General features: G+C 57.6%; 1 protein-coding gene across 7 annotated transcripts in view; it reads left to right on the forward strand.

Annotated features, from left to right (window-relative positions):
• ADCY7 (adenylate cyclase 7) overlaps positions 1-14,634 on the forward strand; it is a 44,365-nt gene that overhangs the window by 11,616 nt on the left and 18,115 nt on the right. For all 7 annotated transcript variants that reach the window (XM_042968165.1, XM_042968164.1, XM_042968166.1 and 4 more), the window contains exons 2-7: positions 7,257-7,693; positions 9,456-9,659; positions 10,525-10,686; positions 11,424-11,573; positions 11,895-12,043; positions 12,853-12,964. In XM_042968165.1, coding sequence (XP_042824099.1) covers positions 7,523-7,693; positions 9,456-9,659; positions 10,525-10,686; positions 11,424-11,573; positions 11,895-12,043; positions 12,853-12,964 — 948 coding nt within the window. In that variant the 5' untranslated portion in view covers positions 7,257-7,522. The remainder of the gene's footprint in view (positions 1-7,256; positions 7,694-9,455; positions 9,660-10,524; positions 10,687-11,423; positions 11,574-11,894; positions 12,044-12,852; positions 12,965-14,634) is intronic.

Raw genomic sequence — 14,634 nt, forward strand, 5'->3', positions numbered from 1 at the left:
CGGTCATCGCAGAGCCCGATGTGGGGCTCGAACTCATGAACCCTAAGATGATGACCTGAGCCAAAACCAAGAGTTGAACGACTGAGCCACCCAGGTGCCCCCAAAGTGTGTTCATTTTAAGGAGGGAGCTTCGTGAGGGCAGTGCTTAACTTTGGGAATGAATCACTGACGGTGGGATTTCAGGCAAGAGCCAGGGAAAATGTTCTTTCCGGCAATCCTTGGTTGATCGGTTAGTTAGTTAATAAGCACTGTTGCATGGACCCCCACTCTGTACAGACACCTGGGAGAGGCCGGCATTGAGGTCTCTGCCTTCGGGGAACTTGTGCCTGGAGCATAGTTTCCTCTTGGCATCTGGCCTGGTGCCAGGCACATAGAAGGTGCTAGTGTACATCCATTAAAAGAGTGAATGCATGGATCTCTCTCAAGGTGAATGAATAAACGAATGAATGAATGAATGAATGGACGATTTTTCCCTGGGCAGTTACTAACCATCATTCGAATCGGCATAGGAGATAGCAAAATTCATTTCCTGCCAGCTGGAGCCTGGGAGGTAAGGGGTGAATGAGGCATTTGTATTTTAAAGGAGACACTGACAATGCTGAGACTTAATCCACAGGAGAAGTGGCAGGGAGGATTTCAGGTACAAAGAATAATCCCTACCCCACCCCTAGAATAAGCCCTCTGGGGCCAGGTGACAACACCCAGACTGTCCCCTTAGGCTTGTTGTCGTTTTATGATTCAGACGCCACGCCCAGCCCAGCCCAGCTCCGGGTCTCAGAGGTCTGACAGATCCATTCCTTTGCAAGAAGGAAAACCGAGGCCCAGATGGGGCAAGGGACTTGCCCAGGGTTACAGAGCAGGTTGGTGGCAGAGCTGGACTTTCTGGATCCGAGACTGATGGGTAGCCTGTGGACCCTGGGAGCTAGTGTAAAGTCAGCCTGGGGGTCCTGGGGAAGTGTGATGGGGAGCAGGGCTGGCTGGAGGGCTCACGTCACTGGGCACTTTGGCTTTTGCCCCTGCTTCGTGGCCTTGTAGGCTGTCACCAGGAGGTGGCAAGATGAACTAGAAGGTTCGTGGGGGGACCCTGCCTGCTTCATGCCTCTGTCTCTTCTATTTGGACTCCATGGGCTTCCTCAGCTCTGGAAACAGCCTTCTTTCTGGGCTCATTTGCTATTTTGTCCTTGCAAACAGCCTGCTGGCCATCATGACCTGCACCTCACTTTTCCCCACGACTTGGGTATCAGCACCCGAGTTTACCAATGAGGAGGACTGAGGCTCAGAGTGTGAGCGACTGGGACGTACGGCCATGGGAGCAGAGCTGGGGTTTGAACCTGTGCTTCCTTGACCAGCACTTCCCATTCTCAGGGACACACTTCCTTCATGTTCTCACCTCCTTCTATTTTATTTTTATTTTTTTAATGTTTATTTATTTTTGAGAGAGAGGGAGAGAGAGAGAAAGAGAGAGAGAGAGACACCAAGTGCAAGTGGGAGAGGGGCGGAGAGAGAGGGAGACACAGAATCCAAAGACAGAATCTGAAGCAGACTCCAGGCTCCGAGCTGTCAGTACAGAGCCCGATGAGGGGCTCAAACTCGTGAACCGTGAGATCATGTCCTGAGCTGAAGGCGGACACTGAACCGACTGAGCCACCGAGGTGCCCCTCACCTCCTTCTGCCCTGATGGGCTCTCCCTCCTTCTTCCAAAGCTGCCCTGTTTGCTTTCCCCTGCTTTTTCTGCCTGGTTCAAGATTCCAGCTGGTTGGTTCATCCGTGGGTCCATCGATCCATCTGTCTGTCCTTCCGTTTGGTCTACATGCAATGACCAGGGCCCAGCTGCAGGATATAGACACAGATCCTACCATGACAGATCCTGCCTCACCTTGGTGAGGCAGGTGCTGGGATGTCTGACAGATGGGACTGTTGGCAGGACTCTGGGAAGGCCTGGGAAAGACCTGCATGGGGAGGGAGGTCAGGCCCTGCGTGAGCAATGGTGTGGAGGGGGAGAGGCCTGAGGGCTGCTCGGCTCTGGTGTTGGTGGAGGGGAGGGCGTGCATGGCAGTCAGGCTGAAATCCCTCGGTCCCATGAGGTTTCTTGGGTGGTGCCCCTTTATGCCGGGACTTTGCCAGGCAGAGCACCCTCTGGGTCCCCTTCACAAAACTCTGGGTCTCCTGAGGGAGATGCCCTAACATGAGACCCCCCCCTCCCACCCCCAGCAAATAAAAATCTGCTTGTGACACAGCCCGTGGAGCAAGCTGAGTGCTGGGCTAGCCGAGGAGGCTAAGACTGTGTCTGTGGGTTCTGGGCTGCAGCATCATGGACCCCAGGCTGGATTGGGTGCAGGGACTGAGCCCAAGGGGCCGAGGTGGGGCCTCTCCTCACGCCTGCCTGCCCCTCCCGCACACCCCAAAGCCCCCACTTCCTCCTTTTGAGGCCACCGGGGCCCCAGGCCCTGTGCAGCTCCGAGGCCTGCTGGGCTGGGCCAGAGGAAGCCAGGCGGGGATTCCTGCCAGTGCGGCTTGGGTGAGGAAGTGGGTGCCCTGTCCGTGTCTGTGAAAGCTGGAGGTGGGCTAGAACTCCCCAAGGGGTGTGGTAGCATTGAGTGTGCTGTGGGATCAGCCAGTTCTGCTGGGGAAGGATATCCTGAGCACCCCAAAGGGCCCGGTCTTGTACTCATAATTTGAGGTCCCAGCCTCCCTATTTCCGGCGGTTCTTCTGGCTGAGGAACCTGGAGCCCCCAGTCAGTATTTGGCAAGGAGACCACAGCCCTGCCTCAGTTGTAGGAAAAGGAGGAGAAGGTGTGTGTGGGTAGCTTGGAGGGCTTCCTGTAGGAAGAGGTGCTCCTGGATCTTGCTGGCTTAGAGGAGGCTTCCTGACGTGGCTTTCTGACTTTACTTCTTCAAGGCAGATGGAGGAACCTTGATGGAGTACACTTTGCCTCCTCCCACCCTCGGTCCTAGGCTTTGAGAGGGGAGGGCAGGAAGGGGTTAGCATTTTGAGAGGTTATGGGCTCTGGGGATGTCAGCACCGTGAGAGTGTTGGGCAGGATGAGAGGTGAGCCTAGGTGGCCTGTATTCAAATCCCAGCTCTCTTTTACTAGCTGTGTGACCTCAGGAGAATGACTGAACCTCTCTGTGTTCCCACGTTCATAAAATGGAAGCAGTAGTCATACTGCCCTGCGGGGCGGGTGTGCAGAGTTTGAGCCCCCAGCGCTGGGCACGCAGTAAGTACATGGTAGACTTTGTTGATGGCATTGCCCGCCCCCCTCTATCATGGGGCACAGGGCTGTGGGAAGCGCAGGGCCCAACAGGAGTGCTTTGGGGGAGTGAGGTTGATTCCTTTGGTATCCATTTCTATGCAAGTATGCCCCGGGGCTCCCTAATTCATCCCACAGAAGGGAGTCTCTGGAGGCCACTGGAGGAGATGTGGGGAGGCCCATTGCCCCAGCTTCCTGCTGGACCGGGTCCCGTGCAGCCTGGCTGGCTCTGGGCTGTGGAGTCCGGGATGTGGTGACAGAGGTATGGGCAAGGGAAGTTCCCCTCCTTGGCCCAGCCCCCTTCCAGGAGGCCTAGCTGGGGCCAGTCGTATCTGCGGGCACCCACTCTTGCCTCTGAGCTACATGGGACTCTGCCCCCTGACCCTGGACCCATCAGGAGGCCATGAGGGTTTCCCAGATACAGTAAACTGGGGCAGAAGGCCTCTTGGTTGCAAGTGACAGAAGCACAAACTGGCTTTACCCGAAAAAGGCATGATTGTCCCGTGTGATTGAAATATCTGGAGGCTGTTTGAACTTCAGGCACAGCTGGATCCAGGGGCTCGGGGGGTATTTTCAAGTCTCTGTCTCTCTCCAGTTTTCTGTGTCGGCTTCATTCTCACTGGGCCGTCTCCTGTGGTGACTTCCAGTGGCCACCAGCAGCTGTAGGCCACCAGCAAAAGAGAGTATCTCTTTTCGGTGGGTCAGCAGAAGTCCCAAAGAGGGTTCTCAGAGGGTTGTGGTCACATGACTGTCCCTAAACCAGTCACTGGGGCTTGAGAGGGACAATGATGATGAGCCAGCCCGGCTCACGTGGCCCCTGAGCCAAGGGACTGAAGTGGGAGAGACAATCCCAGCAGCAGAAGAAATAGTGTTCCCTCCCAACTGGACCTTGGGGGTCCCCTCCACTGTAAAATGGGCTGCTTGCCCTATTCCCCCTACCAGGGTGATCGTGAGGTCTGACCCCTGGGCTCTGCTTCCTCCAGGTAAAGGGACCTCGACTGTCCCATATGAGTGTCTCTGCTGTTGGTGTCTTTGGACTTGGGACAGAACTACTGGGGTGGGGGTGAGGGAGCGACGGGGGTCGGCTTCACTTGGCCTCAGGTGGGCCTTACAGCCAGAAGGAGTGCTCACTTCTGGAGGAGACCGCCCGAGAGGCGATGAGCTCCCCGTCACTGAGGTGGGTGAGCCAAGGGTCATTTGTTGGAGGCTTGGCAAAGGAGTTCCTTCATTCAGGGCCTCTGTGGGGCCCTCCTAGTTGCCAGCTGTCAGTGACCAGCAGAAGAACTGGTGAATGGGCAGAAAGGCCTTGAAGCCTTCCCTGGTAGGGGGGGCCTCTGTGTCCAGCTTTGGGGGGGTTGCTTCTAGGGAGCCGCTGGCCTTTGGAGATGCCGCCTTTGGCTCCCAGGCCTCTGACCAGGAGCGATAAACACGGTCATTCCTCCCAGCCCTGCCCTGCTTTGCTCTTCCAGGAGTGGGACCCGGTCCCTGGATGGGCCGAAGTCCCTGTGTCCAGGGCTATTGTCCACGCCCTTGCCCGCCTGCCATTGCCCAGGAAGTGGCCTAATTAGATCCCCAAGAGCGGTGTTTACCAGGCGAGGGTTCCCCCCCTTTCCCCGGGAAACCCTCCAAGTGCTCCTCTCTCTTCACCCCTGCCTCAGCTGGGCTTCGTGTGCCTGGATAGGCAGGTCAGTAGTGGGGTGAAAGGTGCTGTGTGTGTGTGTGTGTGTGTGTGCACATGCGTGTCCTGGCCCCCCACAGCTCTGGTCTGAGGGCTTTGCCTGGGGTTTAGAGCAGCTGCAGGGAGACGTTGCCTTGGCCCCGTGGTGTTTGGGGTTTCTCAGCCTGTCAGTCCAGTCCCGAGGCACTGGAGTTTGGTGCCCGGCCAGAGAGATGGGCAGTGTGTGCACTTGTGGTTCAGTTCCCGGGAGCTGCCCTTGCTCACAGGGCTCAGTTCAGCGAGACAGAAAGGTCGGGCCAGGAGCCCTCGTTCGGGAGCGGGTAGACCCGGCTTTGAATCCCAGCCCTTCTGGCAAGCAGCTCAGCCACTCAACCTCTCTGGGCTCCGTTCTGCATCTGTAAAATGGCTGTACCACCTTGGCCTTTGCAGGTCATGAACTTGGGAGTGAATATGTGGGTGTGGGCACCTGGCCTGACAGTGTTTCTGCTGTTGTGACTGCAAAGAGCTGGTTTAGGGGAGCTTTGCAGTGGGGGCTTCTCAGGGTGGGGACCTGATCTTGCTTTGTAAACCCTACCACATAGGGCGAGGCATACGTGGTTAATACTCCAGAAACACTCCGTGTGGAGTAAAGAGTGGTTGGTTTAGATTTAGAGGTTGTCAACCAGTGGGTGGCACGGCTCCAGCGTTTAAATTAGCCGCCCTCATTCATAAACCAGAATTTCGTGTAGAAATCAGCTTTGTAACTTGCCTAAGCGCTTTGGGCTCTTTGGTAGCTGTGGGCCCAACCAGGGTCTGAGGTGGCTCCTGGATCCCAGGTGGGTACTCACTAGGGGGCTTTGCTCAGACGCAGGGACTCTGGGCACCCTGCTCTTCTACCTGTAGGGGCTCTGGACTCTTTCTTTCACAGCTTTTGCCAGTGGCCATTCGTGCCCTTCGTGACTGCCCTGAGCCTTCCCGCCTCTTACCTCCTCCCTGCCCTCTGCCACCAGCCCTGTCCTGGTTCCGGTCTCGCAGGCAGGCCTGGAGGATGCTGGGAGCCTGGACTCCTGGTCCAGGGTTGCTCCTGTGACACAGGGTTCCCGCTGGGAATATGGCAGCTGCCCGCAGGCCTCAGCCCCTGCATGTAGGGATTGCACCTTTTTGGGTAACTTTCTCTCTTTGGGGACTGGGCATTCCAGGGGGAGAGAGAGCTTGCCTGGCACACGGGAGGTACGTAGTGGGCCTAGGGGGCCACAGGCACAATTAACTGCCTTTTTGGAATAAATGAATAAACAAATGAATGAATGGTGCTGGGAAAGAGGGAGTCCATCTGGGCTGAGCATTGCAAGCCTGGCATCTGCTCCCAATTTTGCCATAAAGGGTCCACTGTGCTCCCTCTCTGAGGTTTGGGCTCCTTTTCTACGAAGTGGAGCTTGCAAACTTTTCAAATTCTTGTCGGTGGAAACTTAAAAAATGTGTTTAAAAAAGGCAGTCTTTCGTGGAAGCTTAATGTAACATGAACGCAAGGGGGAGGGTCTGGGTGTAGCAGGTGTGGGGGTCTGAGACACAGAACGCACTACAAAGCCCCAGTAGTTGGGTGGGTGTGGTCTTTGGGCAAGGACCTGCAAACAGACCCCACATGCATGGTCACCTGACTTATCACAAAGGTGGCTGCACTGAACTCCTTGAGGAGAGAATGGTGGCTTCTCCAGAAGCTGCTGGGGTCATCAGATGCCCATGTAGAAGAAAGGGATGAAGGCTGATCCCTGCCTCACGCCCTACACAGAATTCGCTGGGATGGATCAGAGACCTCCACCTCCCTGTGCAAGTCAAACAGTCAAACTGTTAGGGCAGTGCTGTCCAGTAGAAGTTTCTAGATGATAGAAATGCTCTTTATCTGTGCTGCCGGATATAGTAGCCACTAGCTGTGTGTGGCTTTTGAGCACTTGAAATGTGACTGGTGTGATGGCTGGACTGAACGTTGAATTTCATTTTAAAGAAATTGAGAGAGAGAGAAAGAGCAGGAGGGAGTGGCACAGAGAGAGGAAGAGAGAGAATCCCAGGCAGGCTCCGCACTGTCAGCACAGAGCCTGACGCTGGGCTCGACCTCACGAACTGTGAGATCATGACCTGAGCTGAAACCAGCTTACGCTACTGAGCCACCCAGGCGCCCCTTAATTTCATTTTTAACCCAGTTAACTCTAAATAGTCACGTGTGGCTAGTGGCTGCTGCAGTCCTGGGAAATACAGGGAACCAGCCCTGTGTGCAGAGCCTGAAACGGGACCTAGGAGTTAGGTGTGGGTTTAGGTTGATGACTCAGACCCGGGTCTGCTTTGTGTCTCCGCAGAGCTGAGGACCCCATGTGTCTGGTCAGCCCGGCCCGGATGCAGAGGAAGAGGCCAGTGGTGCTGTGAGCCGGCCTGGCCGCGGAGCGGTGCGGGCCCCGTGTGGCCCACACGGCTGCCTGCTGAGGGGGCCCCTGCCCAGCCCCGCCTGCCAGGCTCCGAGAGGCCAGAGGCCTAGGCCCACCAGGGAGGGTGTCTGCAGACAGATGCTCCCCAGGCCGTGGGGTCTCCTGAGGGCACTGCCGGGCGGGTGGGCCTCGAGGGGAAGATGCCGGCCAAGGGGCGCTACTTCCTTAACGAGGGCGAGGAGGGCCCGAACCAGGACGTGCTCTACGAGAAGTACCGTCTCACCAGCCAGCACGGGCCACTGCTGCTCACGCTCCTGTTGGTGGCTGTCACTGCCTGCGTCGCCCTCATCGTCATCGCCTTCGTCTGCGGGGTGAGTGAGGCGGCCGGCCCGCGGCGGGTTCGGGGCCCGGCTCTGCCGCTCTGGGCTTGCGAGGCCTCCTGGCAGGTCCTGGACTCCTCTCAGCCTGAAGCTCTGCATCTGTGACGTGCTCGAGAGCATAGTTAGGCTTTTAATTTTAATTTAATTTTGAAGTCTGGGGTGCTTTGCGAGCTTACATTCATTTGGCCAAGTAAACTACACTCCTTTTCTCCAAAGTAAACTTCTACGGAAGACCTAGGTCTGGGACAGCTCGCGTGTCATGACTCCCTCTTCCCAGCACTCCTTCTCTGGCCTCAGAGTCCTTCTCAACCCTGGTCTTGAGGCAGACGCCCCTGCTGTCATCTCTGACCTAGTCCTTGCCCCACCACGGCCACTGCTCTTGAGACGTGGCTAGTGTGGCTGAGGAACAGAAGCTTTAAAAAAGTAAATTAATTTCTCCCTCCCTCCCTCCCTCCCTCCCTCTCTCCTTCCTTCCTTCCTTCCTTCCTTCCTTCCTTCCTTCCTTCCTTCCTTCCTTCCTTCCTTCCTTCCTTCCTTCCTGAGAGCATCAGCACGGTAGGGGCAGAGAGGGAGGGAGAGAGACAATCCCAAGCACTGCAGAGCCTGAAGCAGGGCTCAATCCCATGAACCGAGAGATCATGACCTGAGCCAAAACTAAGAGTTGGATGCTTAACTAACTGAGCCACCCAGGTACCCCTGAGGAACTGAGTTTTGTTTTGTTTTGTTTTGTTTTTTTAAGTTTATTCATCTATTTTGAGAGGGAAAGCATGAGTCGGGGAGGAACAGAGAAGGAGAGAGAAAGCATCCCAAGCAGGCTCCACACTGTCAACATGGAGCCAGACACAGGGCTCGAACCCACAAACCTTGAGATCATGACCAGAGCTGAAGTTGGACGCTTAACTGACCGAGCCACCCAGGCGCCCCTGGTGTAAAATTAATCTTGAATAGCCACACATGGCTAGTAGCCACTGTATGCAGCAGCAGAGTTCTAGAAGAAAACTTCAGAGACTACAGGGTGTTATCAGGGTGATATGGGTACAGCAGCCAGCACTCAGTGGGTGCGCTGTCGGTGCTGCCTGTATCTGTGGCTGGAAACCGCAGGACATTGGTTTCTGCATTCAGCAAATGGTTACTGAGTACCTACTGTATGCTGGCCCCCAGATCAGCCTCTGTGCCCGTGGAGCTTAGGGGCTCCTGGGGGAAACCAGGTGCTGTCCCAGCTGTGACTCTCCTTTCCTGTCAACCACCTTCCAGTGTCACACTTCTGTCTCTTTGCTCCAGCTCTTCCCCTGTCTGGGACGCCTTTGGTCAGCCTTTGCTCCTAACCTCCATTCATTCTGTAACAGACAGGAGCAGTGGCCTCCTCCAGGAGGCTTTCCACGGCTTTGCTCCTGCACTCTGGTGCTATCTGTCCCCCGCAGGTCCTCACAGAGCACCCTGGAAGCAGAGGAGGCCTGACAGGGAGGGGTTGGGGAGTGGTAGCATCACAGGGCTGGGCTGTGCAGGATCTCAGGGCTGCACAGGAAGCGACTGGTGAAGGATGGTGGTGAAGGCAACCTTAGCCAAGACAGCACAAAGCCCAAAGGTAAGGAAGAGCTTGGTGTTCAGATGGAGCATAGATGTCACCCGTGTGGAGAACACAGGTGACATTGCTCGGGGCAGGCTGGACAGGCTAGCCTGGCAGGCTTCCTGGAGGAGGCAGTGCCTCACTGGGGAAAGCTGAGGCATTTCCGTGTATGTTTGCCCTGCCCAGGACCCCTCTGGACACCAGACTGTCCTGGGGACGACCTTCTTCACACTTGCTGTGTTTGTGGTTCTCTACGTGCTGGTTTATGTTGAGTGCCTCGTCCGGCGGTGGCTCAGGGCCTCGGCGCTGCTCATCTGGGTCTGCCTTATGATGCTGGGCTATGTGCTGGTGTTCGACTCATGGATAAAGACAACCCACATGGGGGCACAGGTAACAGGGTGGGGGGACCCTGGTGTCCCCAGGGGCTGGATGCAACCACCCAGCTGTGCACCCAGAAACTCGTGCCTGCATTCAGTGTGCTGGCCTTGGGCCTTCCTCCTGCCACGGGCCATGGGTCTGTGACATAGGGTGGGCCCCGGGCTGATCTTGGGCCCCTGTCAGCTCTCTGAGCTGGAGAGATGGCTGAACTGGGAAGAGTGTCCCTGTGAATGTCTGGCTGGAGCATTGCAGGCAGACCCTCATTTGGTTGGAAATGACACAACTCCAGCTCAGAGAGGCAGAAAGGCACAAACGGGCCCGTGTGCCAGGAAAGGCTGGGGGCGCCAGTCCCGGGGCTCCAGCGGGATGGCCGGGTCCCAATTGCCCTCTGTTCTGTTTTCCCCTGTGCCATTTCATTCCCAGGCGGGCCATCCCCAGGTTGGGCTGATCTGCTGGGGGCGGCCAGTGAGCCGACCCTGCCCCAGCCTTTTGCCAATCACCATTCCTGTGGAGGGAGAGCCCCGGCAGTGGGTGCCAGGCGGGAATTCCCTCGACCACGAGGGCCTGAGTCTGACTCCTGGGGAGGCCTGGCCTCGGCCCCAGATCATAAATCAGCTCATAGGAAGTGATGGATACTGTTGTCTGGGTCTGACCCAGAAGCAGAATTCAGCTTTTTCTCGTTCTATTGCAAGTCTGTCACTGTCCCTCACCACTGGGAGGGGAAGGGGCCGCCCTGGGGGCTCAGGATTCGGGTTTTGGGGGCCATCCCCAGAAGAATAGAGACTGCAGGGGCCCTGATGTCAGCTCGGTCTGGGGCTGTGTCCTGGGGCGGGGGCGGTGGGGCCAGTCCCTGAGCCTCACGATTCCCTGCCCCCAGGTGCCCTTCTTCCTCTTCATCGTGTTCGTGGTGTACACGCTGCTGCCCTTCAGCATGCAGGGGGCCGTCGTGGCGGGGGCAGTCTCCAGCATCTCCCACCTCCTCGTGATCGGGGCTCTGATGGAGGCCTTCACGACGCCCAGTGTCCGTGCAGGGCTGCAGGTGAGGTGTGCACAGGGGCCCAGGAGTGGGGCAGGTGGAGGCAGGGGCTGTGGTTTGGTCCCAAGGGCGGCGGAGACCTGTGTGGGCGAGTTGGTCCTGAGGCCTCAGCACCCTGTTTTGCAGACAGATGGCCTCCAGGCTAGGCTTTCCCTCAGTCGGCTGGGGAAGCCGGCCCCCTGGGCAGGGCCATGCCCTGTGGCCTTTTTTTGCTGGCCTGTGGTGCCCCTGACGATCCGGCCCTCCTTCTCCAGTCCAGCTGTGTAGCTCAGCGTCACCTGCAGAGTCCCGTGCTGACAGGGCTGGGAGCATATCCCTGGGCACCCTGTCTTGTGTCTTTGCACTGAGTGAAACATTCACAGTTAGTGGTGGCCAGCAGAGGTATTTTCCTCTGACCAGGCCTGGTGTCAGCTCTGGGAGACAGAAGCCAGAGCTCTGGGCACCTGTCGGGATGCCATGCCTTCTGTGACTGTCCTCTGGGCCGAGCTGAGATGATGCCTTTCTGCTTCCCTGGTCTCGGGGTCCCCAGCCTGAGACCTGGTCTAATCATCACAGTAACTCTAGAGGACCAGCACCTGTCTGGGCCTCAGTTTCCCTGCCTGTCTGGGAAGGGTGCCAGCCCGAGTGGGACAAAAGTCCGAGAATGGGGTTGGGGTGCCATCACTAGCCTGCTGAGGGGGCTGGTAGCCCGAGGGCACAGGCCAAGCCATATACTGAGCCTGCCCTCCGCCTGCCCTCAGCTGCTGGCCAACGCTGTCATCTTCCTGTGTGGGAATCTCACGGGCGCCTTCCACAAGCACCAGATGCAGGACGCCTCCCGAGACCTCTTCACCTATACCGTCAAGTGCATCCAGATCCGTCGTAAACTGCGCATCAAGAAGCGTCAGCAGGTGTGGACCCCGCCTCCCCCTAGAGCCACAGCCCGGTCCTCCCCGGCCCTGCCTGGCTGTCTCCCAGGCCCCACGCCCTGTGTCCTTTCTCGGTGGATGTCAGACACTCACTGAACAGTGTGAGCATGGGCCGCATGACTGGACACCCATGCAAGCTTCGCCCCTGGGGGTTGCTGGGGACACGGGAGGCTGGTGGCAGGACACAGGCCAGCGGAGATGGAGGGTGCGCCAGGCAAAGCAGGAAGGAACGTAGAGAAAACAGAGGCCAGTCACCTAGGCTGGGGCCTCAAGCCCCCCTGCCTGTCCTCTACCGGTGCTCAGGAGAACCTGCTGCTGTCGGTGCTGCCCGCCCACATCTCCATGGGCATGAAGCTGGCCATCATCGAGCGGCTCAAGGAGCGCGGGGACCGCCGCTACATGCCCGACAACAACTTCCACAGCCTGTACGTCAAGCGGCACCAGAACGTCAGGTGGGTCCCACAGGGGGTTTGGGGGAGGTGAATCTGAGCTCAGTCTCCCCATTTGTCTCCCCAGGGGGTCGGATCAGACCAGATTGGTGTCGGGAGAGATCCAGTAGCCCCCTAAAATTGTAAAGCTCTGCACATAAGTGGGGCCTTTAGGAAGAGAGGGGTCCTTCCAGGTGGTCCGCAAGGGGGCACAGGCCCCCTAAAAAGAGGCGAAGTCCCCTGGTCCTGACAGCCGTCTTTGGCAGATTCACAGCGGCTCCAGAATCTTATTTGAATGCATCAACCTCAGTGAGGTTGTCTGTGAGCTGGTCTGGAACTCACGGACTTCGAGCTGGGAGATCTGGTGCAAACTGAAGCTCTGGCTTCGAAGCGGGCCTTAACCAGAGCCTCAGTTTGCTCATCTGTGGAATGGGAGCCCTACAAGGGTAGTGTGTATGTGTCGAGTGTCGGGTGTGGAGCTCGGCTTGAGGGAGCACGGAGTCTCGTCTCACCAGCAGGCTTCGCTCTGAAGTCTGTGCAAAGGTGGGGAGGGAGGAGGGCATTCTGAGGCGCCTGTGAGAGCACCATCCTGTGGTCTGCAGTGATGGGGGCCTGGGGATGACAGTTCTCGATGGCCCTGTGACTCTGGGGCTTGCTGCGTTTTGCCTTAATACTAAGCCTCTGGAACGTTAATTCCTCTTTATGGCCCCGAGCTTCTCTCCTGTCCCTACGGAGGCTGAGGAGTGGCCGGGGTGATTGGGCTCAGGGCTGGCGGGTGCTCAGGGGCTTCCAGGGACCTGGCTCTGACCCTCCGGCTGCACCCCTGCCCCCAGCATCCTCTATGCGGACATCGTGGGCTTCACGCGGCTGGCCAGCGACTGCTCCCCCAAAGAGTTGGTGGTGATGCTGAACGAGCTCTTCGGCAAGTTCGACCAGATCGCCAAGGTGAGCCCTCGGGCCTTTGTGCTGCCCCTCTTGTCCCCACGGGTGGCATGTGCCCAGTGCTGTGCTGACATGGGTGTGCGGAGGCCTGAATCGTAGCATTCAGTCAGCAAACACTTCCAAGGGCTCTGCGGTGGCAGCCAGAATCCTGTCCCCAGAGTGTGAGGTCAGGGGGGAGACTGCCAGTACACGTTGGGGGATGCACAGGGGCTCAGGAGGGCTGCCTGGAGGAGGAGATGACTCTATCTCACCGCATGAGGGCATCAGAAGCAGGCCTCCCCAGGGAGCTTGGGAGGCCTTTGCAAAATGCTGGGCCTCACCCACAGGGTGCCTTCTGACAAGATCCCTGGTGAACCGTGTGCACGTTAGAGTTTGAGGAACCTAAAAAGAGACCCTGAAGAGGAAAAGCAATGGTTCTGGGCAGAGGGAACAGCATGTGCAAAAGGTTGGAATAAAAGGAAGCCTCTGGGGGCCCTTGAAGTGAACGGACTTCAAGGGTGAAGTGTGAGTGGACAGAAGATGAGGGAGACGAAGCCCCAGGGTCAGACATGCAAGGACCTAGGGCTGAGATGAGGAGAACTTGATCCGGGGACCCTGGGGAATGTGGCAGGTGCCAGAGTGGGGGTGGGCATTGGGTGAGGAGGGTCTCCCAGGTACAGCTGAGCAGGGAGAGGTCTGGAGACTAAGCAGGGCTGGGCTGGGCTATCACTGTTTATCTTCACGAGCAGCACTGGGACTGGGGGAGGGGGGCAGGGAGCAGACATTTGTGGGTCGGGGGATCGTGTGTGTGTGTGTGTGTGTGTGTGTGTGTGTGTGTGTGTGTGTACTGTTACTTGTTAATTTACCGAATGGTCCCGAGACCTGCCGAGTGGCAGCCTTGAGCTCAAGTGGGGGCCTTGGGCCTGCCCTCAGATTGCTCCCAGCCTATATGCTATGTGCTTTGAAGAGGGGCGCAGGGAGCTGGGGGCCTGGGGAGCAGCTGGGCCAGCTTCCGGTGAAGACGGGCTTAGTGGTGGCCACTAAGGAGAGACCCAAGTGTTAACACTGAAGGCCGAGGCTGTCTATGCTGGCTGCACACCTGAATTAGGTTGAAAGGTTAAATAAAATGCTAGCACCTGTGCCCACACTTGGGAGAGATTTTAAGAGCCTCCCGGGTGACTCTGTGTGGAGAACCAGTGGTGTGGACCCTGATGGGAGGTGAGTTCGGGCCCCGCAGCAGGAGGACTTTTTCATGGTCAGAGCTGCTCTGTTCTAGGAGGGACTGGCCCCCCAGGAGTGGCCTCTGTCTTAGAGAATGACCACCACGAGGGGTGGCTGAACTACCGGAGGACACTACTGGCCAGGGGTGCCCTGGAGCACTGTCCCTCGGGGTATTGTGGACTGAGTGACTCAGAGAGCCTGTCTAGTCTGGAGCCTTCCTTCAGGAGCCTCCTTCCTTCATGACATCTCTTAAACCAGCAGTTGGGAGTTCCCAGTAGATGGGCCATATGTGGGCCAAAGGTCTGGGTTTCTAGTCCTTTGTGGCCTTCTGTGGCAGGCGCAGGAGGCAGGTCCTTTGTACAGATGGGGAGAGGGACGCCTTCCTGCTGGAGCGTCTAGTTCCTGGGCAGGGCTGGTCCCAGACTTCTGTCCTATCAGCAGATTCCAGATCCGTAGCCTCTTTCTGAGAGCCA

The sequence above is a fragment of the Panthera tigris genome, chromosome E2, assembly GCF_018350195.1.
Source record: "Panthera tigris isolate Pti1 chromosome E2, P.tigris_Pti1_mat1.1, whole genome shotgun sequence".
Taxonomy (NCBI): domain Eukaryota; kingdom Metazoa; phylum Chordata; class Mammalia; order Carnivora; family Felidae; genus Panthera; species Panthera tigris.